The sequence below is a fragment of the Phyllopteryx taeniolatus genome, chromosome 13 (assembly GCF_024500385.1).
Source record: "Phyllopteryx taeniolatus isolate TA_2022b chromosome 13, UOR_Ptae_1.2, whole genome shotgun sequence".
NCBI classification, from domain to species: domain Eukaryota; kingdom Metazoa; phylum Chordata; class Actinopteri; order Syngnathiformes; family Syngnathidae; genus Phyllopteryx; species Phyllopteryx taeniolatus.
Window position 1 is genome coordinate 18,957,369 of NC_084514.1, and position 25,001 is coordinate 18,982,369.

Here is a 25,001-nt window from a genome sequence, read left to right on the forward strand (position 1 = left end):
TGTCAAATGTGGTGGCCTTGATTAATGAATAAAAGAGAAAAAAAAGTCCAGTGTCTCGCCTGTGTTTGTTTCAATCTTTATTTTGTATTTTATTTTACTTTATCATCGAGTGACATCTCAACCATTTGGTAGATGCTCACATTGTTAAAACTACAGATTTTAGTTACAACTGGACAAAGTAAATATAACCTGCAAACTTTTTGTATTGGTTGTTAAAAGGTTAAAACAAACAAATACACCACATCATTTGTAGGGGGGAAAAAAAGTACATATAATTTATAGTAAAATAAGTTCATTTTTAAAATTGAGATTTTTATCATTTATTAACCAACTAAAAAAAAAAAAAAAAAAAAAAAAAAAAAAAACTTTTTAAATTGTTAAATATTTGCAATACATCAGTTAACCAATTATTGAATTATATGAACGACTCAAAAAATAAAATTTAACTCAAAACCTTCGGGGCGCATACTAAGCAAGGAAATACCTACATTACTTTTCTCCTTATCTTGTATTAATGTTAAATACTTTTGACAATAAATGCAGAAACTACAATGTTTCAAACATTCAAACATAAATATCATAACACGACACAGCATGAATACTAGAAATGCAAAGTTAACGTTTGGGCCTGCAGAGGCAGTATTTGCAGCAAATGTCACTGTTCCCCCACATGTTGTGCGTATCAACAGTAGAATTTGCAGCTCCTGAAAAACCTCAGCCAGGTGAACTCATGCAGCCAGTCATCTGGCAAACTGGACTTCCTGCCGTTTTTGCGCCACGACCGCTTGCTCACCAAACGACTTGGACTTCTCATCAGGATTGGTCTCCTCTGGCACACTATTGTGAGTTTATTGGGAAGAACGTAAGTACCGATAGTCCTTCTCCTCATTGTTGACAAGAGTTTTGTGAAACCTGCGCATTTGCGCAATAACGCCAAGACCCGCTGCTGTCGGTTGGTTCCACACAACGGTGCGGAACGTACCTGGACACGGCACGCTGTGAAGACTCTCTCCTGCTCAGAAGATCATTCTCACCACTTCAAACAACACCTACGACAAAAACCAAACGAGTAACATGTGTCAAGATTTCAGCTAAACTGCCGCTTGCAACTCTGTTGCTAAACAAAAACAGCAGCACCAACCAGTTTCTCGTATGAAATGTGGCATCTGAGCACTCGTTGTCGCTCTACAATATTGCGCGTGCGTCGGTGTTGCGTTACGCTATATGAAGTGTGACGGCGCTCCTCACTTCAATGGTGATGAGGATGACGATCATCCACTCCAGCCGCAAGCTGTGCTTTTCGCTCAGGTGACTCCTCATCAGGTCCGTCAGCTGAGTGCAGTGCTCCAGCTTCTCGTTCACAACCTACGCGGGATCATCGTCAACATCATACAGTGTACGAGCGAGTAGTATTATTATTATTATTAGAGCTCGGACTAGCCGAGCTCTAAATCTCCAATCGCTATTCGCATTGACAGTAACGAATGACTAGCGAACCATTACTCCTTGTACTATTCTCAAATAAAGTCCAACAAATGAAAAATCCAATCTGATTATTTAAAAACTATCTATAGGCCCCTGGTTAAGTCCTAGTCGCAGATTTTGTCACAACACTATAAAAGACAGCTTACGTATTTTGGCAGGCGTGAGCAAACGCTTGGTCTGCCAAAAAGCTTCTTTTTAGGCTCAAATGGCTTACTTTAACCAGGATCCCTTGCAGCATCGTGCCCGTGGTTTGTTTTAAGCCGGTCTCTGTGCCGTAAAATGTGTAAATCCACGACGGCCGGTAACATCCGCTTCTACAAAGCCAGCTCGTTAGCTGAGCTTCTACTTAGCGCCAGCTGGCTGCCTGTTGTCAATCATCTAACGCGATGTGCTGAAATGAATCTTGCATAACTTGGCAGTCATGAACATCCGCGCAGCTCTTCTGGCACGGCAAATGCCTCGTTCCACGGGGATCATTGCCTCTGCGATGGCTACAGTGGCTACTGTACAACTGCCCATGCGGTAACAAAATGGCGGCGGAAGTAAACAAAGGAAGTTGCCGCGTGGCTTCGGTACACTGGAGCTCCTGTCAGAATAAAATACCTGCTTTCGTTTGTTTTGATTCAAAAGCAAAAATTAGGACTCGAGATTGGTTCGTGAATTAATCCGAATCGGCCGTCATGCGTTCCTCGCATGATTTATGATGATAATTGCGGTTCTGATTATTATGGCCTGGCTACCTTGACCCTGCGGTTGATGCTGAGGAACTGGCAGGTCTTGTCGTAGATCTTCTCCAGGTTCTCTCGGTCCCAGTAAAAGTCGGGCGTGAGCAGGAGGTCGGAGCTCAGGTTGATGCGATGTCTGCCAACAACAACATTTCAACAGAAAGCTTCAATATACAGCACAGAGCCCATCCCTAGAAGCCATGCCAAGGGGTACAATTCCGTTCCCCTCAGATTTTTCTTATACATTTCTAGAATTAAATTTAATCGACGAGAAACTATTTTGTTTACTCGCTTAGAGACAGCTTCTCAATGGTGAATCTCGATTTCTGTGATCCTCCATGAAAGCAGACTGATTATCTTTGTTCAATCAAAGAGAGACATTTGCAAACATCTGCTTTTACTTTGGAAGCAATGAGCAACATTTTGCCGATTTTCTGAAGTTACGGACAAAACCTGGAACTGAATCATGATCAATTCATGTTTGTGCATTTTCTGCACTGTCAATTTCCAATTAATGTCCTGTTTTGAATAAAGGGATGGAAACTAAAAAAGCCCCCCCCCATCCAATTCATTGGAAAAAAAAAAGGATCGACAGATTGGTTATTAAAATAATTGTTAGTTGCAGCCCTAAATTCAAAACATTCAAAATATGTATTACATAAATAAAATGTATTAGTATATCATCAGTTTTTAACTGACTACAAAAAGTGAGTCATTAACAGTATTATTAGAAATGTATGTTTACATTTGAAGATTTCAAATATTTAAGTAAAAACATCCACAGTATTCAAAAATAAGCATGACGATAGAATCAGTGTATTTTTTTTCTTTTACAATTTGTGATATTTGAAATGATTCAAAAAGTCATTCATACAGCTATCTAAAAAGTAACGCATTTATCTATATGAAATTACACAGTCAATTTAGTTTTTACTGAACAGAGAAAGCCACAAGAACTGGTTGGAAAAAATTATTACTACCTGTATTATATCCTTAAAAATGTATACTTAGATCATTTTAATGTTTAAGTAAAAACACAGCCATACAAATACAAGCATAATCTATATATATATATATTTTTTTTTTTACAATTTGTTTTTTTTAATTAAGTAACAATGCAATATGATGATAAATGTATCTTTATAGTGTATAGCACAAGACGCGGCGTTCACCTCAAGGTGAAGAGCTCGCCTATCTTCTGCATGACCTCCGCCGACGACAACTTCACTCGCGTGCCCGACTTGAGCGTCTGGAAAAACAAAAGCAGACGAGACGCTTGACCGCTCGAATGACGCACGCAGTCAATTGCGGATCGCGCGTGCGGCCCGTACCTCGGGGATTGACTGAATGGACTCCACGAAGTTGTCCAGCGACACCTCCCAGATGGCCAACTTGACTGCGGAACAAAACAAAGTGACGCAAAGACGACGAAAGGGGAAGAAAAAAAAAAAAGTTAATTTGGGGAAAATTCATTCTGTATTTCCATCATTTATGTGATACCCCCAAAATAGGAACATTTCGCTATAAAACTCAAAAATTTACATAAACTCCACTTGATCCTGTTTGTCTGACTAAAAAAAAAACATAACATTTTTAAAAAGTTATATTCGATTGAATACATATAATTTTAGTTGTAGTTTTAATGTGATTTTTTTAAACGTTATATTTAGTAATACATTCATACATTGCGAATGTATTACTAAATGAACTGTTTATCGTCATTGATTTCGAATAAAAATGGATTCCAATTAAAATAAATAAAAATATACATATAAAAAAAAAAAAAAAAAAAGTAGGGTTAGGGTTAGGGTTTCAAGACGGGATTTGGGTTTCAAATGAAGATTTCAAGACAGCGTTTGAATTTCAAATGAGGGTTCGCAGGCAGGGCCCCGTCGCGACTCACCTGACAAACACAAAGCGTTGGAAAAGGCGAACTTCTCCAGATCGCCGTCGTGCTGCTCCAGGTGCTTGCTCAAAACAAAGTTGCCGCGCTCCAGTTTTGTGTTTCCCCTGCGCCCGGGGAAGCCGCGCGGCCATTACAAACAAAGCCAAATGTCCATCCAATACTTCCAATTGCGATGCGCACTCACTCGCCGTACGTGTAGTTGATCTCTTCGTTTTCCCAGTGGACCAACGCGACTTCGTACGGTTGACTCTCGTGGCGCTCCAATATCCTCAGCACCTTCTTCAGCTGACCCGTATTACATTGAAAAAGGATTTCTAGGTCAACATAATGCAGCAATACATACTGTCATTATTATTAAGGTTGGTAAAATGGATGAAAATGATCTGGTTTTTGCTTTGACAAACAATACTGATCGCTTTTAGAGAAATTTCCTATGAAATTTTGCCAAATTTTGCAACCTCAGTGATGAAACAGTATTAGTTGATGTTGTTGTGTTTTCAAATACATTCGGCATTCGTCAAAGCAAATATGAGATGGCATTTTGATTACCATTTTCTCTTCCACGTTCCAGAAAACCACCGACCCCTCCCTGAAAACGGTCAAAAGTATTGAACATATTTGACAATTTATTGGCGTGTTAATAATCCAAATACCCAACTAATTGTATACAAACAATGAAAAAGCAACAACACCAAAAACCATTTCTGTCATATGTTCGCTTCAACGTGTCACGCGATCATAACGGCAAACATTTCAGTGCATTTGATGCACACGAGAGCGAGGTCCATGCGTAAATGGCGCGAGCCCACCTGAAGAAGAAGATGAGCGAGCCGTCGTCGGGTTTGGCGCTCACGTCCGAACTGATCACCAGCACGTTGGCGGCGTCTGAAAATGGACACAATTCCATTCAGAGCACATGAAACGACGGCGGTGACAAACATCGGCGTAGTCCGCAGCTCCTCACGTTACGCGACCAGTTACGGTCGCCTTGTTTAAAAGTGTGCAACTTTTTTACGTGATAACACTCATGCAATCATTGGGGGATTTAAATCGGGGTTTCTTTTAACCTGCGTTACGGTAGCCATATTTGAACCTCGAGCACATTTTTCCCCCCCCCCCTCGTTTAATTTGGGATTAAGAACCCCTGGTGCGGTTTTACCTCGAGGGAATTCCACTTCGCGGAAGCCGTGTTGCGCCAGGTCGACGCTGAGCGCGGGCAGATTGTACTGGTCTGCAGTTGCGAAGGCCATACATTGCATCATGTCCTGGGCGGGCACACACACACACAAACACACGAATAGAAACGCACATGAACGGAACGAACGACATCGCAGGCGCAGGCTGGCTCACCGTGTCCTGATTCAGGGAAGGCTGATTGGCTCTTGAAGGTTGTTTGGTTCTCGGTCCTTTGGGAACTCTTTTCCCAGGCACCGTCACTGGTTTTAAAGTCGGCTTTAACACGGACTTGACCAGATTTGATGCGTACCGACGCTTCTGTTCGCTCCTGCGTTGAAAGTCCATCAAAAAGACGCAGCTCGGACCTTCAAATGCATTTACGGCAAATGACAGAAAGCGGCTCGGAGGTTCTTTCTTGGGGTGAGGTGCGTTTAAGGAACACCTCGCCGGGACGTTCGAGGAGCGTGAGTGAGGCCCGGCTTTCAACTCGCGCTCGTGTGCTCGGGTACGATGAAAAAGACGAGCCGAGGCGACCGGGTTCCGTGGAGATCCCGGTTTAGCCCACAAAGTCCGCAGCAGCATTTTTTTTTGCTGTTCACACACTACACGGGACACAAACGCATCGTGAGGCGTTCACGGATACGCTCACAGTTGTGCCAGCCGTTGTTAAAATGACTCAAAATGTTGACGCAAACGCTACATGTGGGTCACACCAAAATTGGAGGACAAGTTAGGGTCCAACGTATTTGAAAAACAGACCATTTGTGTTATATATTTTTTTGTTTTCCAGAAACACAGGAAACAAACTTCCTAATTTTTATTGCGCCGTTAAGTTAAATGTTATGAAAATAATTACATTTTAGGATTACCGTAGGACTTGGAATGTGTCTACCCATCCAGAACAAATGGCTTGAACGAGTCATTTCTGCTGAGTCATGTCACTCACCTTTTTTCCTCTTCCTCTAGATGACTGAAAAGGTTTTTAGCAACAGGGCTGCTTGTATGTTTGTGACAAACAACTTAAGAGCATAATTATCATTTTCAATGTCTGCAATAAAACACAATGTTTGAACAATAGCAACAAAATCATACCCCCCAAATTTTTGTTATGATGAATATCTAGGTTGGTTATCAAGAAGGAGCGACAAAGTGGGGGAAGCCATTTTAGGGGTGCTCAAGAGCTATTCGGTAGTTTAATAATATTTACGGAACCACTTTTACTCCAGCAAGTTACATTTTGTCCCATGACAACGATAATTTACACAACAAGTGCATGTTTGTCTATTTTGTGCATGGGATATTTGACAAAAATGTCCTCCAAATGTGGAATGGCCCACGGAGCAGCAAACTGCTTAGCGCGCTGTGAAAAATGCTGGAAATCAGGAAAGAGTGAAAACAAAACATAGAAATGGTGCTTGGCTCGCTACCTGGACTCCGCGATGAGCGGCTAGCGGCTAACCGAGCTAATTGGCTCGCTCGACGAGGAAAATCAGGACGGCCGCGAGGAGTCCCCAAACCACACTTGCGCGCTCAAATATGAACGTTTAAAAAGAACAAAGTCGGGCGGCTGTCAAATTGCAAACTCGACCACATGGGATGGGAAAGCGCTGTTGTCTTTGCCAATAAAGTTTTTATTTACTTTTTTTTTCAAAGAAAAAATGCTTCCTGTTTGTGTTGTACTTGTTATTTGACTCCCCGTTCTATGTCTCGCAGGTACAAGTTCATCGCGCATTTACGAGACAATTTAATAAGAGTACTTCGTGTTGAAAATAAGACAATATAAACTCTCTGTTATAAAGTGATTATTTTGTCGGTACTTTACAAGCAACGGCCTGCGTGTTTAGGTCGTACGCGCGTTGGCTTTTTCCATGGCGCTTTTTCCACTTTTAGTGGCTACTTTAAAGAACCATAAAGGTCGTGAATTATATACTTGAATGCTTGTTGTTTACAGTCCCAAGTACCATTACAGAGCCCCGAAAAGTTCGGCCTGTAGCATAATGCAGCCTGCCAGTCAACGATCGGGGCGGATATGACCAACAGTAAATTTGACCTTGAGTTGAAGTCTTTCGTTTTCTTCCGTTTCTGATATTGTCTTCGATATAAAAATATAAATGTGTCACTCAGCCAATCCTATATTGGTGTGTAAAATCACTCCACTTTTTTTGTTATATAATATTTTATAATATTTGAGATTCACAGCTTTTGGTGCTGTCTGGTTTTGCCCGTTGGCACACACACACACACACATATATATATATATATAGTAATACACACACAATACATGGCCTCTCTCCCGCCTGCACACCCAATTGATGTGTGATTGATTCCCTTAAATAGTAATAATAATAATAAAAACATGTCAAAATGGAGATTTGGCATTCATTTTTTTCTGATGCTCGCATATACATTTGTCATAAACATTATATACAGTAGACAGACACGCGATCATCCTCGCTTTGTTACACATCTGACAGCGGATAACCGACAAGCATACAAAAAAATACAATAGTTTCTATCTGGCTCTGTACTATTTGATATGTTGAAAAAATAAAACGGCAAACGTCGTCGTGACGTTGACTCTCTCAAAAAATAATCTTGCCGCGTACGGTTCAAAATCGGTGGCGGGCAGATGTGGAACTGCATGCGGGGAAAAAAAGTACACGTTAGCATTACTAAGTATAATCATGGGAAAAAAAATCAGCATTTCAAAGCATTTCAGCCATTTACTTTGGTGCGTCGTATTCTTGTAATTCCTCCATTTGTCTCACGAGGATAACTCATTTCCACCTGGAAACGTAGTAGCAAAATGTACTTCCGCGGTCATTTATCGGGCTAAAAGAAGAGTCCAGGAACGACAAAGACGTCAGCTGGAAACTCAAAGTATGCGAACTCTTTGGAATGACTTGGACTTCTGCATAAACCGGTTGTAGAATGTGATGCGAGCTTCATCGAAGTCACAACAGAAGACGAAACACGCTCTGCTGTTACGTTTGAAATCAACCCAAAAAGCTGATATACAGTATGATGGACAAAGACAAAAACAAAGGACATTTTAATCCCAAAAAATAATAGCTCATCGTAATTGGTTTTGTGTATTCTTATTTCGTTATTTTGTTCGTTTTCGTTATCTGCTTTAAGCCACACCTCCAATACGGTCACGTTGATTGGACTCTAGGTTGACTGACTCCTTGGAGAAGTCAGAAGCCAAGAGGTTGAAACACGTTTTCCACACTGCACTGTGGATGTTTACATGTTCCGGCCAATAAAAACTGCGTCTGTCTGTTGGGACTGAGATCGGATGGATTTTACGACCAGTTTATGCAGAAATCCAAGCGATTCCCGAATCATTTCGTGGCCTGCTTCTTCCTATTGGCTACGGCGCTTTTTTTGCACTTCCGCTTTCTAGACGGGAGGAGGCCCGTTGGTGTAGCTCAGCATGGGGTAGAAGGAGTGGGCGAAGTTGTTGGACTGGGCGCAGTAGTCCGCCTCGGACGAGGGCAGCAGGAAGGCGACGAGCACCAGCAGCAGGAGTGCCAGCTGGAGGGGCAGCGCCACCCGCAGGACGCGGCGTGCGAAGGTAGGGCCCGGCGCCGCCGGCGGTGCGTCAGAAGGGCAGGAAGCGGACCCAGCGCCGCTGCGACACCTGCCACCATATGAAATGTCAAATCCCTAACAATATCCACAACATCCGGCCACGAAAAAACACATCATTTACGACCGAAAGCTGATCTAAGAAAAAAAAAATCAGTATCAAGTATTTTTCCAAACTAAAATAAAATAAATAGCACAATATACTATTTTAAAAAAATAAAACAAAACACTTTCAAAAAAACGCACTTTAACTATTTTTATGTCAATGACAAAAAATTAATGAAAGAAAAAACTATTAATTAAAAATACATTTAGTAATAGAAAATCATACTATATTATTTGAAAAACACTTTGTGCGCTGTTCTACGAATTTAAAAAAAGGTAACAAATTACCAACAAACAATGTGATGTATTATTTTTTTTCATAATAACTTCAAAAAGTAAAATACATAAAAGTAAAATAAAAAACAAATACTGTGCTAAAAATGCACTTAAATAACCATTTTTTAAAGTAAAAAAATACAAAAATAAACGATGCACTGTGTTAACAGTATTAAAACTATAACTTCAAATGTCAAATAAATACATGGAATAAAATAAAAATGCACGATGAAGTATTCCAAAATACCCCCCAAAAAACGAGGTTCCACTGTGGCCTAATAATCAAACACAATTCAAACAAGCGTGTGCGCTAATACGCTAATCAGCGCTACCACAACATTTAATGCGAACAAGGTCTCAGTGCAGCTGGAGCAGCAGCAGATCAACGACTGAGCAAAGGAAGGAAGGAAGGAAGGAAGGAAGGAATGAGTGGCAAAGCGATGTTAGGACATATGACGGTGAGCTCCATGCGACCGAGACCGCGCACTGTGTGTGTGTGTGAGTGCGTGTGCGTTAGGAGAAGAGTTTGGGAAAGGCTCATTTAGACGACGTCATTCTGACAACGGGAACAGGCTAAGGCATTCGAGGATGCTCTGTTTTTCCAGAAAAGTGCTTGTTAATATGCAGCAAAACTCTCAAATCTTACCATCTGTCTAATGATGTCTTGGCATAAGAGTTATTTGTGCCCATTTTAGGGGTCCCGAATATGTTAAGTTGGCCATTTTGCTTTGAAGCAGCCACTCTGGGCAAATTCCCTCAAGCGTGGAAAATTAGGGAAAGCCTAGCCCAACACACCAGTTTCACCGATTGACAGCAAATTGGGTGGACATGTCTATCGTGACAGGACGCACAAAAATGTCTCAAGGACCCGTGCCCGAAATTGAACACAAAGTCAGCCATTTTGGTTTCAAACAGCCAGTTTTGGGTGAATTCCCTCTGTACAGTAATGCCCCGAGTGAGGAAAAATGAACCCCGGACGCTAGTTTCACCTGTCAACACAAAACTTGGGACGGACATGTCTGTCATAACCGGACGCAAGAAAAAGTTGCAAGAGCCCGTGCCCAAATTTGAACAGGAAGTCAGCTATTTCGGTTTACAGCAGAGACTGGCTCAGTGAAGCCCCCGATCGGAATAAGACATCTTCGATAGAACCTAAGGAATTGCAGCTTTAATGCTCAACGTTCCAATTTTCCCCGGGTGAGTGTAACCATGTGACAAATTAGGGCACGTACTGTCCAATGACAACGGAGGCTTCCTATTCGCTTCCAAGTCGCAAACAGTAGGACTTTAGAGTTTTGCAAGTAAAAACCACACAAAAAGCAGGCTTAAAAAGGGACAACGATGGGTAGGGGGTCCTCACAAATGGCGAGTGGCGATGACTGAAAGGGGACGGTGCATAGTTGGTGACATTGCAACAGAAGAAGAAAAGTCACAGAGAGAAACTGCAGCCTTTTGCGCTGTTCATTGCAGACATTTGATGGCTGCTTGAGAGATAGAAAAAAGGAGGGGGGGGGAGGGAGGGAGGGCAAGTGCGCCCACTAGTGGTGGGGCATTGTTGTTGTTAGCTATCGAGAAACACTTGGGGCGAATCCAGCGGTTGGTTACTAAGCAGCAGAAATTCCTTCAAACTAGGAAGGGCGGGCTGCCGCTCGTCAGTTGGCCTACACAAGAGCGTCGGGACTTGCAGAAGATGATGGAATTCACAATAACAACCGCTCAATTAAAAGAAAGCCAAAAAAATACGAAAACAATAGTTTTGAACAGGGATTCCCAACCACTGAGCCAGGGGAAATAATCGATTGCACTTTGTTTGTCCCAAAAATGTAATTTATTCACGACAAACCTTGGTTCATCTATGCACACTTGGGACTTATAGTGACAGGCAAACCAACGAAACGCTTTTCCACTCGATGGCAGGCGGTACCATTAACTTGTGCATCCGCCGGTCGCTATTCATATAACAACAGAAAGTAGCTTTGTGTTCGACTCTACAGGCCCAACTTTCACAACGTGTAAGTGCATTTGCGAGTAAATTGAGAGGAGATCATCATTATTTCAGTATACCAGTGGGACCTGGCAAGGTTCATTTCTTGTTAATCTGCTCCCACCCACTTAAAAAAAGTGATTTTAATGAAGAAAAATAGCATTGGATTGTATTAAAACATTAGTTATTAGTTACTGTACCTACTTCGTACTGTCGCAATCGGCGGTTCACTGTAAACTTCTGAGTCAAGGTACCAAAGTACGGTATATACTTTTTTTGTGCAAATTTCGCCTGATTTGTGCCTCGGCTCAATCAAGGTTGGGAAACGCTGGTCTAGTATCCGTGGGGCCGACGGCTTCCATCATCTTCCGAGTGCGCTAGCAACCAACAGAACGATGTACCTGTGCTGCGGACCGCTCACGGGGCCTCCACGCTGTGACACACTACATTTGCCCCGCCGCTGTTTGCAATGAACGGGTTGGTAGAAGGGGGGGGGGGGGGGAGGAGGGAGTGGAGGGAGGTATAAAAGAAAAGAAAAGTTTCAGTCCAGGCAAATCAAGACAGAAGCCACCGATGATATCGACGTCCCTCCGAAGTGGCGATGAGAGGCGAGCGGCCACAGAAAAAAAACAAAAAAACATTAACATGGTGGCAGATTCATTCATTCATGTCAAGTCTACATCAGCATTGCTTACAGACCTTTTCAAAATGTTTGCTCACAAAAAGGGCCAGGATACTCTCGGGTGGCAGAAAGTCATTGACGACCGCGGACTCCAACTGAAACTGTGACAAGAACTTGTTGTGTTTGGGTTCGCGTCGGCCAGATAGACCCCAAAAGTTTTTTTTGTTTTTTTCCGATTCCCTTAAAAAAATAAAAATAAATAAAAATGAATTCAGTGGAACCTGTGGGCGAGGAGGGTAAATCTGATGGATGTCGTAAATCGTCGTACAGAAAATCCTGTAAAACAAATTTCTATAAATCTGTGGCTAGAAAGCAAAGCGCGGAGTCTCTGTGAATGGGGCGGTCAATCATAACCAACGTTCTTTGTGGCCATCCGCTTCTTCCTTGACAATTGTGCCATGTTTTTGTGGTTCAATAAAATAAATAAATAAACTACAGGTATATTATTATATGTGGAGCCTCAAAACCCGATAGATACAGTGTTGCAGTTTTTTCGTTGCAGCGCGTCGGCAGATAGCTAGCTAAAATCATCATTCAAGCCGTTTAACGTGTTTTTTCAATCACTTTGCCTTGGTCAAATGACACGTAGCCTTCGTTTGAAAAATAATGTACTAGTAGTGCCATCAGAGATCGCTTGAGCTTTTGCCACCCGGAAGTACGTGTGACGTCATGGTGGAAAGGTCTATTTATTCGGCTCATGAATGCACATCTGCTACATTAAAAAGCAAAGATTAGCGGCATTTCTCGGGATCCCATCTAGAGTGAAGATTGAAAGATTCTCCGGTCCCCCCCCCACTCGACTGGCTCGACTACCACTGACTTTTTTTTTTGGGCCCTGTTTGGCTGTTAGGTCAAGCAGAAGGGAAAATCTGTATCCCTTTCACGCCGGAACAGTTTTACTGTGTCACAGTGGAGTTTTTAACCTTCCGCTGTGGAAGAGTCCTGGGGATGTGTGCCTGCGGACACATGCAAGTGAATTGATACCGTTTTACATGCACAAAGACTGACAGAAGTGTCCTGTAATTGCAGAGGCTGAGGACCCCACCCGATCAATCGAGGGGCGGGATAAGGCCCAGGGGTCCACCCGAGAGCAACCCGGCGGACGGGACACGGCCCACACCGAGCGACCCGGGGCGCCCCGACAACTGGCCACCCGGCGGGGGCCGCAGGGGCCCAATGCCCCCCCCCCCCCCACACACACACACACCCAGGTCCCCGACTGGCAGTCATTGGCCCTACCCCGTGTATCGGTGTCTCCCCGAGTGGTGTGGTGCATTAAATTCTGGAGAGGTCAGTGAGTCAATGGGGTGGGGGCAGGGCTGCCAGGCACTACTGCCTAACAGCCGACCGCCCCCCAGAGATAGGTGTATGTGGTGCATTAAAACATGGGGAGTGTGTGTGAGCCATTTAAAATCCAGGGGGGCAGGCAGGGCGGACAGACCGGGAAACAGCACAGACGCGCTGAAACCCGATCCGACATCCACACCCTCCCGATTCTCCGGTCACTTGGAGGAATGATGTTGGGAGTAAAGAAAGGAAAAATAAGAAGAGATTCCTGCCTCTCTCGCTGGGTGCGCTGCACTGGTAATAAATGCGTGAAAGGTTTGGGAAGTGAGAGAGGAGAAGAGATTGGTGGCGGTGTGGAAGAGGAGGAACGGGGTGAATTTCTGGCTTTGGTGGGATGCAGGTCGATAGCCCCCTTTCACACTGCACAGCTTTTTCTTTTGAGGAAAAAAATGAATTGAATGCATTTTGGAATAAGGCTGTAGCGTGACAAAATGTAGAAAAAGTGAAGCCCAGCGAGAAAACAATGCACAATGCTTCACTTTTAGAATTTCCAGAAGAAACAAAAAAACGAATTCTGTCGACACAGTCGCTGGATTGTGTGCGGAAGTCACAAGCAAATCAAATCGCCGTCTTCCGTTACGGCTCTGATTATCACATTTTCCGTCAACTCTGTGCGAAAGGGGCAAACGCTAGCAGCGCAGGTCCCGGTGGAGTCGGAAAGGGCGTATACGTTACCGATCGCCGCCGACTCGGAGTGCTCCTCCCCGAGGCGGGACTGAGCGACCCGGACCCGGTGTCCAAATCATCCGCAGACGACCAAGACGACAGATCCTGCGGAAGCGCGAGACGGACACGCACGAGTTCAGTCTGAGAAAACGGCCGCGTGAGCCAACACGAGGCGCAGAACATAACCACAATTATTTCCTGGAAAACGCAACAACACAACTCTGGGAAAAAAAATGACAAGACCACTGCAAAACAATGCATTTGTGATTTGGCTATTTATAGGTACGTTTCAGTAAAAAGGAACGTTTTTGTTTGATTCTGTAAACTACTGACAATATAACGAATGAATGAAAAATACACAAATTTGAGCAAAATGGAAACGGATAAAGAATTTAAAAAATATATATACAAAAATATTAGATACTGTGTAAAACACCCAATTAGAACAAATACAAAAATGCTAAACCATAAATACAACAAATATGTCAACAAATGTATACGAAAGTTCCAAAAAGATGAAAAGTAAAATATTATCTATGAATTTATCTATGATTTTATCGTGGATTGATTTGGAGAAAGAGAGTTTGCAATATGTATTTATGTCAAAAATGGCTAATTGGGTAGTGGTAATTGTTTTTTTTTTTTTTTTTAAAGGTTGCAAAGCAATGGTAATGATTTTAAAGGGAAAACGTCCATTGTTCGCGAATCTGTGGGGCTCGGTCGGCTGTACCTGCTGACTGCTGGCGATGTCCAGGATGCGGGCCAGCTCCCTCAGGTCTCGGGTCACCTCCTTCAGCAGCAGCTTGAGGCGGTTGCCGATGACGTGGACCTTCTCCTTGGCCTCCAGGCAGTCGCCGCTTTGCGAGTTGACCAGCAACTGCAGCGCCATGTCCTGCAGCGACGCCACCTTCCGCTGAGAGTCCAGCAGCTCCTGGCGGATTTGCTGCAACCGCAAGTCAGACTTGTTACTAGGGCCTGAGCACGCCGTTGCCAAGGGACACGGGACGTCGGCCATATTGGTTCAGTAGCGAGCTCTAGAATGTTTTTAAAAAGTCAGCCCCCAAAGCCAGTGTCCCTTAGCAACCTGAAATTTGGCAGATGTGCCTATCATGAGTAGAGCCACAAAAAAGTCTCAAGAACACATGGCCAAAAAGACACAGGGAGTCTGCCACTTGGGTTTCTAGTGGAAATGTTGTCTCTGTAACACACACTAATTCAATCTCATTGGTCAGGAGTTTTGGTCCTTGCTCTGAAGTTGAGGAATCCCTCGCAGGGAGAAAAGATTTCCGTACCGTGAGCGCTTTATGGTGCTCTTGCAGAGTGTCGCTGTCCTGGATGGGGTCGATGGGCACCACCTCGTTACGCCTGCGGTCGATGTTTTCCAACCAGAGCAGGAGACCGTGACTCATCTCGTGGAAGTCCTGTTTGTGGGATCGGAAGTGGTGGCAAGTAAATACTTTATCACTGTACGGTATCTTTACTTGCGTATTTATATTTCTGACGACTGTTTACTTAAAAAAAATCTGTGCGTAATTGACGCTGATCTAGAATGGTTTATACTGTCTGGTAATTGCGTATAGATGCCACAAGATAGTGGCAACGGACTACTTTTGTCTCAATAAAGTTCCTCAACTTACTTCAACAGGTGAATTTTTCAGCAAATAAGGGAGACAATTCTGTGAATAGGCAAATTTGAGAATGCCAAATGTCGAGGTTCGCTGTATTGTTTATATTTGACGTTAAAAATAAATGTTTACTTTTGTACCTACAGTACATTTCATACTGCCATTATTTTATTTTTACTCAAGCACACGAGTTGAATCAATACGTCTACTTTTACTTTAGTACAGAGTATAATGACTTTTGCCACCCGTGGGTGTTAGTTCATTCAACTTCCATTGCGCTTCTCCTCACGCGGGTCGCGGGCGTGCTGGAGCCTATGCCAGCCATCTTCGGGCGGGAGGCGGGGTACACCCTGAACCGGTCGCCAGCCAATCGCAGGGCACAACCATTCACACTCACATTCACACCTACGGGCAATTTAGAGGCTTCAATTAACCTGGCGGGTGTTGTTGTTATTGTTTAACATCATCACAAAGTCGTTCTCCCACCTGGCACTGCATGAGGGCTCCTTGTAGCGAGGACCGCCACTCGTCCAAGGAGGCGGCCAGCTTGTCCCAGTGGTTGTTCATGTCCTTGAGTTTGGCCCGCAAGTCCTTGGACTCGTCCGTGTCCGAGTGCACGAAGTCGGCGCTGCACAGGTTGATGGACAGCACGATGCCCTTGCGCTTGTCCCAGGCCCTCTGCAGCTCCTGGACACATGCCCGCGAGCCGTTTCAGCCAACTCCAGAGAAGAACAATTCGTTCTCACCTTCGGCTTCCACAAAGGAGGCAAATGGACTCCCCTTGGTTGTTGACGATGTTTCAACATGAATCCAAAAGGCTTCTTCAGTTCCAAATGTTCGGTGTAAGAGCCCCCCCACTATTTATGTCCCTGCTGGGTGCTTCCCCACGAGGTGTTAATCTTGATAGCAAATTTTTATTTACTTTTCGTCAAAGTCTTGTGACTACAATGTAATTTAGTTTTAGTCATAATTTTGTCATCTGAATTGTCATCCAAGCATCTGTCTAGTTTTACAAACTGGTAGTTAAAGAAAAACCATAAGGTTATAGTCGACGAAAGCTCTCGTAGATCTAGTCGACGAAAATGAAAAGTGCATAAGGGGCAATATGTAAACTTTCCCTTCACTTTATAACTAAAATCATCACATTCAGCTAGATCAGCAGTTTTCAAAGTGTGGTAAAAGTAACACTGAATAAAATGTGCATCATTTTAAAGTGGTTTAAGCTTTTTATTTGTATTTTTTTTTATCTAGTACTGTGCATTTGTAAAATGTAAAACAGCAAAGTCCATTAATTACCCAGTCCCTCGATGATCATGTTAACTATATCTAAATTTCCAGCACTGATCAAATTTAGAACCGAAGAAACCTTTTGAATCAAACGTCCAGTTGCCGCAATTCAACCGTAGCGGGCTCAGAGTCTACACAGACATACGGTATCACCTTGAGCTTCTTGATGCGGAACTCGATGGTCTGGATGTCGGTGCTGAGGTCCAGCCTCCGCTGCTGCTCCAGCTCGTCGCCCGCCTCCCGCAGCCACGTCCGGATGTTGTTGAGATCCGAGTTGAGCTGCTGCCACTGCTGCTGGTTCTGCTTGGTGCGGATCTCCTTGCTGAGGTCCTGAGCCTGCAGGAGCTCCCAGCGTTCGATCACGCCTGCGACCAAACCAAAAACAACCTTAAGACTACTAGTTCCCAGAGGTGGGGAGGGTAGGATTCTGAGCTGTAAGTCTTAAGTCTGAACCTTCAAGTTTCAAGCAAGGCCCAAGTTACTGTGGCAAAAATCAAGCAAGTCGAGTCGAGTCTAGTCACGACTTGAGTTCTGCAAGTCACAAGTCAAGTCATAGAATCTTGCTCGGTCACAACCTTTATATGCACAATTTTAGCCACTTTGAACTCAGTATCTGTACCTAAGTAAGTTAGCAGCACTAACACATTCACAATCACATAGTTTTGTAACGGTATCAGCACCAATCGGCGTATTGTCGAGAAATTGACCCCCCCCCCCAAAAGGTTTAGAATTGCCTAAAGATGCCACAAGATGGTGGCAAAGCACTACTTTTGTCTAAATGAAGCTCCTCAAATCACTTCAACATTGTTTCTTGGCACTATGATGCCACAAGATGGCGGCAAAGCACTACTTTTGTCGAACTGAAGCTTTTAAACTAGTTCCTTGGCACCAAGGTGCCACAAAGCTTTGATTTTGTCTAAATACAGCTCCTCAACTCACTTCAACATAGTTCGTTGGACCAAGATGCCAATAAACGGCACCAAAGCAATAGTTTGATTGCTTAGCAAGCAATAGTTGTATTGCAAATACAAATACAGGTAGGTCCTTTTTCCAGCAAATAACGGAAGACAGGTTAAAAAAAAAACACTTGGCATAAAGCTTAGTTTAATGTTTGACCAGCTATCGGTCAGCTAGTTAATGTAGCTGACCTAACCTGTCTTTGTGGTTTTTGCAGTGACGGATGAAGTTAGATGGCGTCGTCGAGTTGAAAACCCGACATGCTGCCATTCTAACTTAAGTTCTCAAACAGGCGACATAAGTCTGACTCACAAGTAAATCAAGCGGCGGCTCTCGGAACGCAGCGAGCGCCTGGTGTGACTTACCAGACGTTTGCGACTCGGAGCTGCTGGGATTGGCCAATCCGGACGCCGTGTCCTCTTCCTCTTTCAACTCGTAGCCCATCCTCTTCACCGTGTCGATGTTGCCGCGACACTCGCCCAGAAGTCTCATCTGCGCGCAGCACACAAGAAAGGAAGAGCAGCTAGTGGGGACATTTGACGTGATGCCACTTCCGAGAAATATGGCGGTTTAAGGCCGGATCAAAACATAAAGACGCAAAAAAGGCATATGTACATATTCAAATGAAAAAATTGAATGAAAGACAAACAATAATAGTAAAGTATCTATCACTTATTACATTATCATTTTATTTATTTATTATGATTTCATGTTATTTTTATTTGATTATATTATCATTATTATACATTACATAAATACTTTTGGTATATTATTATCTCATTAAATAATAAAAATCACAAAAAATCAAAATGAAATTATACAATAAATCAAGTACAACATATTATTATTATATTAAATACTAAATACAAAATAATTTAAAATATATTAAAATACCTACAAAAGAATACAAAATACCCCAAAATTAAATATTTCCAAAAATGAATGTTTGAATGAAAATGAATGAATTCTAATAAGCAAACATACGTATCCCATATAGGAGGTATCCGGGTCGACGGCGGCGGTCGTGCGGCTGCGGCCGCTTTCGGCGTGCGGCGGCTGAACGTGCGGCGAGTCCGACGAGGCCGCCTCCCCTGCGGACACGCAGCGTTCACACACAACACTGAGCGTATACGTGGCGTTTACGTGTGAAAAGTGTCAAATGTGAGCGGCCCCGTCCAGACAAGGACGCGAGTAGAACGTCGTCGGCGTGGACTTCCATCAGCGTCATCTGCCTCTTTGCGGACGCTCATCTGCCAACCCCTTTGCCAACAGAAGTGGCATCACAACATGCAAAGAGGTTTTATAGACCTTTTCATTATGTTTGTAAACAAAAGGTGACGGGGTACTTCTGGGTGGCAGAAAAGTGCTGGACTACCACTGCCGTGAACTGAAAACGATGGCGAGGAAGATCATTTGAGTGGATGTCGTAAATAGTTGTGCAGACAAGATCAGAAGACTGCCGAGAAGTGGAGTGGTCACCTCTAAATGGACAGACTGGGAAGCAAACCATCATTGGCTCCAAATATCTGTTATCGGCCTCCTTGACTACTAATAATCGCTTACAAAAACTATATCGGTCTGTCTCCGGTTGAAATGTAAGTATGTGGACGGGTTAGTTTATTATGAGAATGCTTGAACCTTTGCCACCCGGGAGTACGTGTGACTTGTGCCTTGGTGAAAAGGTCTATAGTTCACACAGCATTAAGCAACGTGAGATAGAAGAGGCTGGGCTCAGCTCCATTTCGATTAGGTCACAGTTTTCCATGAATTGCGGGGGACCAATAGAAATGCAACGGAGCCCCCGGTGTTAGAAAAGTGTTACTAACGGTTACCAAAGGTGGAAATGAACACAAATCCAAAAGTGGTGAAAGCTCTAAGACGAGAAGTGCCACTGAGTTTGTTATTCCCGGAGGCATGCTTGGTTGCCTACCAGCGGAGCACCTCAGGGTTTTCTCGGTTAGTTTAACAAAGGCCTCCGGGTTCTCTGGGATCACTACATCTGGAAGACACATTGTGAAGCACACACACGTTCATCACTGGCCATTTGAAACGAGTCAACCACCCGCCATTTTGTTGAGTGTCTAAGTAACACACTGAGCCGTTTAACACTCACAACTGCTGCCTTGCTCCTTGACCCATTAAGGCCAAAGGTATCACATGTGTGACTTGGGTTATTTTTAGAGCCTCGTTATCATCAGTGTGAAATTGTATTTCTTGAAAAGCCGGACGTATACTATGCAATACATGCACTGAACAGATGAGCCACTAGGGTTCAGTATTTCATTCAGCAGACAGCTTTCTGGTGTTGCTGCAAGATGGCCAAGAAGGAGGAATGAGGCTGGGGTTTCGCAATAATAATCATAATAATAATTCATTTAAAAAAAACAATTTCCATAGGTGAATTTCAATTTGTATAATATATATAGGAAGTGGGGAATGAACCAAGTTCTACTGGGTTTAAAAAAACATAGTAATTAAGGGCCAAAATATGAAGTGAAAGAGTAGCAGAAGACACTTTAAAAGTACATATTTTCCTGATATATTCAGTTATCGCCCATGTTTTCCCATACTGCTCCAATTCCAAGTGAACTCTTGTCATTCGTTGGCTGCCAAACAATAATAATAACAAAAAACACACACACACACACTCACACATTTAACAAACACTGACGCCAATTTAGCAATTATGCTACTAGATTTAACATTTTCTCAGGTTACCCTAGCAACTCTTAGTTGAAAAGATAAAAGAGACATTCAATTGAGTTATACAGATTCTAGGTCTCATTCAAGGTCAAACAAGTTTTGAAATGATTTATCTTGGTCTTATTTTCTTAAATTACAAAAATCTGGCATTTGTACAGCGGTGTGAAGGCTTTTTTATATTCACTGTATATTTATTTCATATTGCGTTATGTATGCAAATAGATTTTTCTTCAACATAAAATCTATTTTTTGTGAATATGCGTGGTTGTCTAGAACTGATTAATTGTATTTACAATTGTAAATAACCCCAAGTGAATTTCTTATGTCGCAAAGCAGTAATCTATTTGGTACTTATTGCGTTGTTTACAATCAGTTAAGTCTAACTTCCTGTTTGATATTTGAATGCTTTTATTTTGAAAGGACTCCCTGTTTTGAGTGAGCGCGAACTAGCTTAATGGCAAAGAAAGGACTGAAAAGTAAAAAGCCGACACGGAGCGAAATAAATGAACAGCATTTTGTGCTAAGCAACCCCCTTGATGGAGGCACAAGGTATGTTTATTGTGCAATTGAATCGCTACATATTTGTGTTACCAGAAATGTATATTTGTTGATTTTTGCTGCCAGAGCTCCAGATTACTGATTTTGTAAACGTTAAGATGGATGGCTCTGAGTGTATGCCTTTTAGTTTACACCTTGTTTTTTGTGTATTCCCAAGCTCTTACGGTGAAATTGCTGGTTTCCACTGTACGAGATAAATATGGATGAAACAAAACTTTATTGTAGGTTTACAAATAAAAACGCGATGACAAACAAACTAAACTAAATGAAGTATAAAATCCTTTTTTTTTTTTTGTTTTTTTTTTTTTTGCTGAGATGGCCACGGCGAAGTCTACGTAAGGTTCGTCGTAATTACGCAATGACATCGTCATTTAGCAACTTTTAGCAAGAAACAGACCCGCCAGCAAGGAACATCAGCAGGCATCGAGTCTCGAGGGCTGACCTGACAAGGCGGAGGCGGGCCGCTGCAAGAAGTCTCCCTCCTCGCTCTGCTGCTCCCTGAGGGCCCGACTGGCGCTCTCCAGACCGCGGCTCAGGTCGTAGTCGTGGTCCCACTCCAGCGGGATGGAGTCCACGCTGGCCGGCGTGTCCCGGCCCGAGCGCTCGGTCCGCAGCTGCGCCGCCGGGGAGGCCGCCGAGCGTCCCGAGGAGGCCAGCGGCGACAGGAAGCCGTCGCCCAGACGCTCGCTCCACGGCGGGGGGCCCGACAGATCGCCCGACAGGTCCCCGGGCTCGTCCAGCTCCAGCTCGCGATCCGAGAGCGACACTTCGCCGTCGTCCTCGGCCAGCTGAAGGAGAATTCATCACATCGTTGGACCCGTAACTACTGTACAGTGAAGAGCGAAAATAACCCAAACAAGTTCATACTGTACTGTAATTACCTACCAATGCCACAAGATGGCAACAAAGGACTACATTTCTCTAAATGAAGCTCCTCAACTCACTTCAACAGTTCTTTGGCACCTAGATGCCTCCGGATGGCGCCAAAGCAATACTGTTATTGCTCTGGCCTAAGCACAAAACCAGTGGCTAATGGAGGATAAGTTCCGTAAAATAAACAAAATATCTCAACATCTTCAAATGTTATATTATTATGCATATCAACAGATGTTTCCTACATATTGGGCATATTATAATTCATCAATATGTCATTATATATCACTGCCATGAGCATACACCAACATGCAATGTAATCTTCTGTTTACATTTCTTTTAATTCCTCCTCAATGCTGCTCTTTGCTTTTGTTTGCACTTTATCGGTTGTTCTATATTATTAATACAAGTGTTGTGACTATTACAGCTGTGGAAATATATTTCGCTATCTACGCAGAGTACAAACAGAAGGTGTTTCAGGCCTTACAGGTAGGCAGATGAGCTTCTTGTAGTAGCGCTCGACTCGTCCGAACACCTCCTGACAGTAGCGCTGCAGCTCTTCGAGCTCCTCCTCAATGACGGCGGCGTCCAGCGGCTCGCTTTTCTCGATCAGCGCCTCGCCCTGGTGGAAGATGCCCTCGATCTTGGCCGTGGTCAGCGAGATCTCCTGCTGGAACGACTGCGGGACGATAGAAAGTGTGACGCGAGGCACGGGTGGTTACCTCTGCCGAGTCGTGGTGAAACGGTTTACGATGGAGTGTTCCGGACCGTAGGTATCACCGTTTCAAACTGGAATTATCGTAACGACCGTGTTTAGCATCTTTGATCATTTCAACAGCACGCAAACCCCAAGAAGATACAAACCATATTTTTTTGTCTAACAATTCATATTTAAAATTTTTTTTTGTCATTTTGGCTAATATTTTATGTTTATAATTTTTTTTTATGTAATTATGTATTTGTCATAACAGTTTTGTATTTTCCCCTCATATATATGTATTGTTCAGCTATTTAAGTGTATTTTTAAATTATATATTTTCCATTTGTTTCATATTTTGTATGTTTAGTAGAATGTTTTTTTAAAAATGTTTTTTCATCTATTTGTGTATTTTGTTTCATATTTTGTATTTTTTATCTTTTTTTATTTTTGTGTAAGATTATTTCCCCCAAATCTTTTGTAATAGTTCTGTACTTTCCATCTAATGTTTTTGTATTGTGTTTATTTATTTTTAATTTTTACAATTTTGTATTTTTTTTAATTTTTATTTTTATATTTTGTTTTTGTATTTTTAGCCAAATATTTTGTCTTTTTCCATTTGGTGCATTTTCTATATGTTTTCGTATTTTGTCTCTCATGTTTTTAGTCATATTTTTGTATTTGTCATGTAATATTTTCCAATGTGTGTATTCTTCAGTCATGATTTTGGTATTTTTTTGTCAAAATGTTGTTTTTTTTACATTCTTGCATTTGTGTAGTATTTTGTATTTCTGTCTAATAGTTGGTATGTTAAATTTGAGCATTTTCATCTATTCATGTTTCATATTTAGCATTATTTTCAAATATTTATTTTAGTACTATTTTCCCACAATATTTTTATAATATTTGTATGTCTTTCATATAATATTTGTGCAATTCTGTCAAATGTTTCCAGATTAAGGTGTGGATCGTGGATTTTTGGGGACGTGTTAAATAGAAACTTGTTGTAATTCGATTTGTAACAGCACATTACCGCCACCTACAGGACTGTAGTGGAACAGTAACATCTGGTACGTTCTGATTTAGCAATCAAAGCAACTGTCGTGTTCAGGATTGAGTGTCCTTTTATTCACTGCAACCACTCGAGGTTCTTGCGCTCACTCACCCTGAGCTGTTTGATCTTGGCCTGGATGTCGCACTCCGAGAAGTGTTCGATGTTGGTGAGCTGCAGGTCCATCTCGGTCAGCCACACCAGGATGCCGTCCCTCGCTGTCTCAAACTCCTCCCTCTGACTGATGAAGTGCTGAATAGGCAGTAAGAACACACACCTTGTCATAATGCAGACTAACAGGAACAGTTGATTTGAGCTCACGCTATGTTTTAGTAGGAAATCCACGCGAGTCTTTGTACAGAGGCCGCAGGTCATTTCAAAAGGTTCACATAAGTTGTACATGATAGACGTGACTGTGGGCACCTTGAGCCGGCGGAGGATGGCTGCCACCCTTTTCTGCAGATTGTCCCAGCGCTGGTTGGCGCTGTGGGCCATCTCCTTGAGGCCGCAGCTCGCGTCCGTACGGTTTTCTCTGGCCAGGCGACGGTACTGCTTGTTCAGCAACTCCAGCTGCGTCAGGCTTTCGTGGACCTGCCGCTGAAAGGCCTACGGACACGCACAGGAGAAATCTCGGCTTTCTTCTCCTAAATGGTTTTTTTTCCCTCTTGTAAAAAAATTGCATTTAAATTTGTAATATTTTCACTTTATTCTCCTAAAATGAAGACCTTTCTCACAAAATTGTCCATTTGTAAGAACTTTATTTTTGTAACATTTGAAGTTTATTCTCCTAAATATAGCACTTTTTTTCCTGAAACAATAACAACATTATACTTAACAATATCCTTGTAAAACAGTTTTTTTAACATGACTCTCCTGATATTTTAACTTTAATTTCTTTTTTGACTTCATGACTTCATTCTCATATTTTTTATTTTCCTGAAACTAGGACTTTTCTTTTTGTCAAATTACCTCTCTGTACTTTTCTCCCCTCAATTATGACTCTATACATTTTGATAATTTTTAAATGTTTCCTCTAAAACTTTTAAGTTTTTTGTTGTTGGCAAAATTATAAATTGATTCTTTGATTTTTTTAAAAACTTTATCCGACTGAATTTGTTTTCCCTCATAAACTGCCTTTTTTCTCACAAAATTCCCACTTTCTCTCAAAATTACGTCTTTACCCTTGTAAAATTACGATTTTGTTGTCTTGTAACACTCCAACTTTATACTCATAAAATTATTACCATTTTCATAAAATGATGATTTCATTCTAGTAATTCCCCCCCCCTCACAAAACGAGAACTTTA

General features: G+C 42.5%; 2 protein-coding genes across 17 annotated transcripts in view; both read right to left on the reverse strand.

The window, feature by feature from the left end:
* Window positions 1-62: 62 nt before the first annotated feature.
* rmnd1 (required for meiotic nuclear division 1 homolog) lies at window positions 63-7,462 on the reverse strand. Of its 2 annotated transcripts, XM_061795796.1 has the most exons (12): window positions 6,720-7,462; window positions 5,467-5,894; window positions 5,276-5,381; window positions 4,926-5,001; window positions 4,666-4,705; window positions 4,301-4,401; window positions 4,114-4,220; window positions 3,542-3,606; window positions 3,383-3,459; window positions 2,226-2,346; window positions 1,249-1,365; window positions 63-1,049 (listed from the first exon to the last, which is right to left on the reverse strand). In XM_061795796.1, the coding sequence occupies exons 2-12, from the start codon at window positions 5,872-5,874 to the stop codon at window positions 1,017-1,019; spliced, it is 1,251 nt and encodes a 416-aa protein (XP_061651780.1). In that variant the 5' UTR covers window positions 5,875-5,894; window positions 6,720-7,462; the 3' UTR covers window positions 63-1,016. The 2 variants fall into 2 exon arrangements, 1 of the variants encoding a protein (XP_061651780.1); XR_009791579.1 differs by having other exon boundaries at window positions 1,142-1,365; window positions 5,467-7,458.
* A 195-nt stretch (window positions 7,463-7,657) lies between these two features.
* syne1b (spectrin repeat containing, nuclear envelope 1b) overlaps window positions 7,658-25,001 on the reverse strand; it is a 103,260-nt gene continuing 85,916 nt past the window's right edge. For 11 of the 15 annotated variants that reach the window (XM_061795788.1, XM_061795794.1, XM_061795795.1 and 8 more), the window contains 14 exons: window positions 24,118-24,300; window positions 23,809-23,946; window positions 22,434-22,625; window positions 21,516-21,861; window positions 19,743-19,811; window positions 18,797-18,903; window positions 18,178-18,304; window positions 17,009-17,220; window positions 16,055-16,255; window positions 15,236-15,364; window positions 14,674-14,886; window positions 13,953-14,048; window positions 11,650-11,708; window positions 7,658-8,935 (listed from right to left, as the gene is read on the reverse strand). In XM_061795788.1, coding sequence (XP_061651772.1) covers window positions 8,695-8,935; window positions 11,650-11,708; window positions 13,953-14,048; window positions 14,674-14,886; window positions 15,236-15,364; window positions 16,055-16,255; window positions 17,009-17,220; window positions 18,178-18,304; window positions 18,797-18,903; window positions 19,743-19,811; window positions 21,516-21,861; window positions 22,434-22,625; window positions 23,809-23,946; window positions 24,118-24,300 — 2,313 coding nt within the window. In that variant the 3' untranslated portion in view covers window positions 7,658-8,694. Of the gene's footprint in view, window positions 8,936-11,649; window positions 11,709-13,952; window positions 14,049-14,673; window positions 14,887-15,235; window positions 15,365-16,054; window positions 16,256-17,008; window positions 17,221-18,177; window positions 18,305-18,796; window positions 18,904-19,742; window positions 19,812-21,515; window positions 21,862-22,433; window positions 22,736-23,808; window positions 23,947-24,117; window positions 24,301-25,001 lie in introns of those variants that run through there. The other 4 variants (XR_009791578.1, XM_061795786.1, XM_061795791.1 and 1 more) reach the window with 4 other exon arrangements.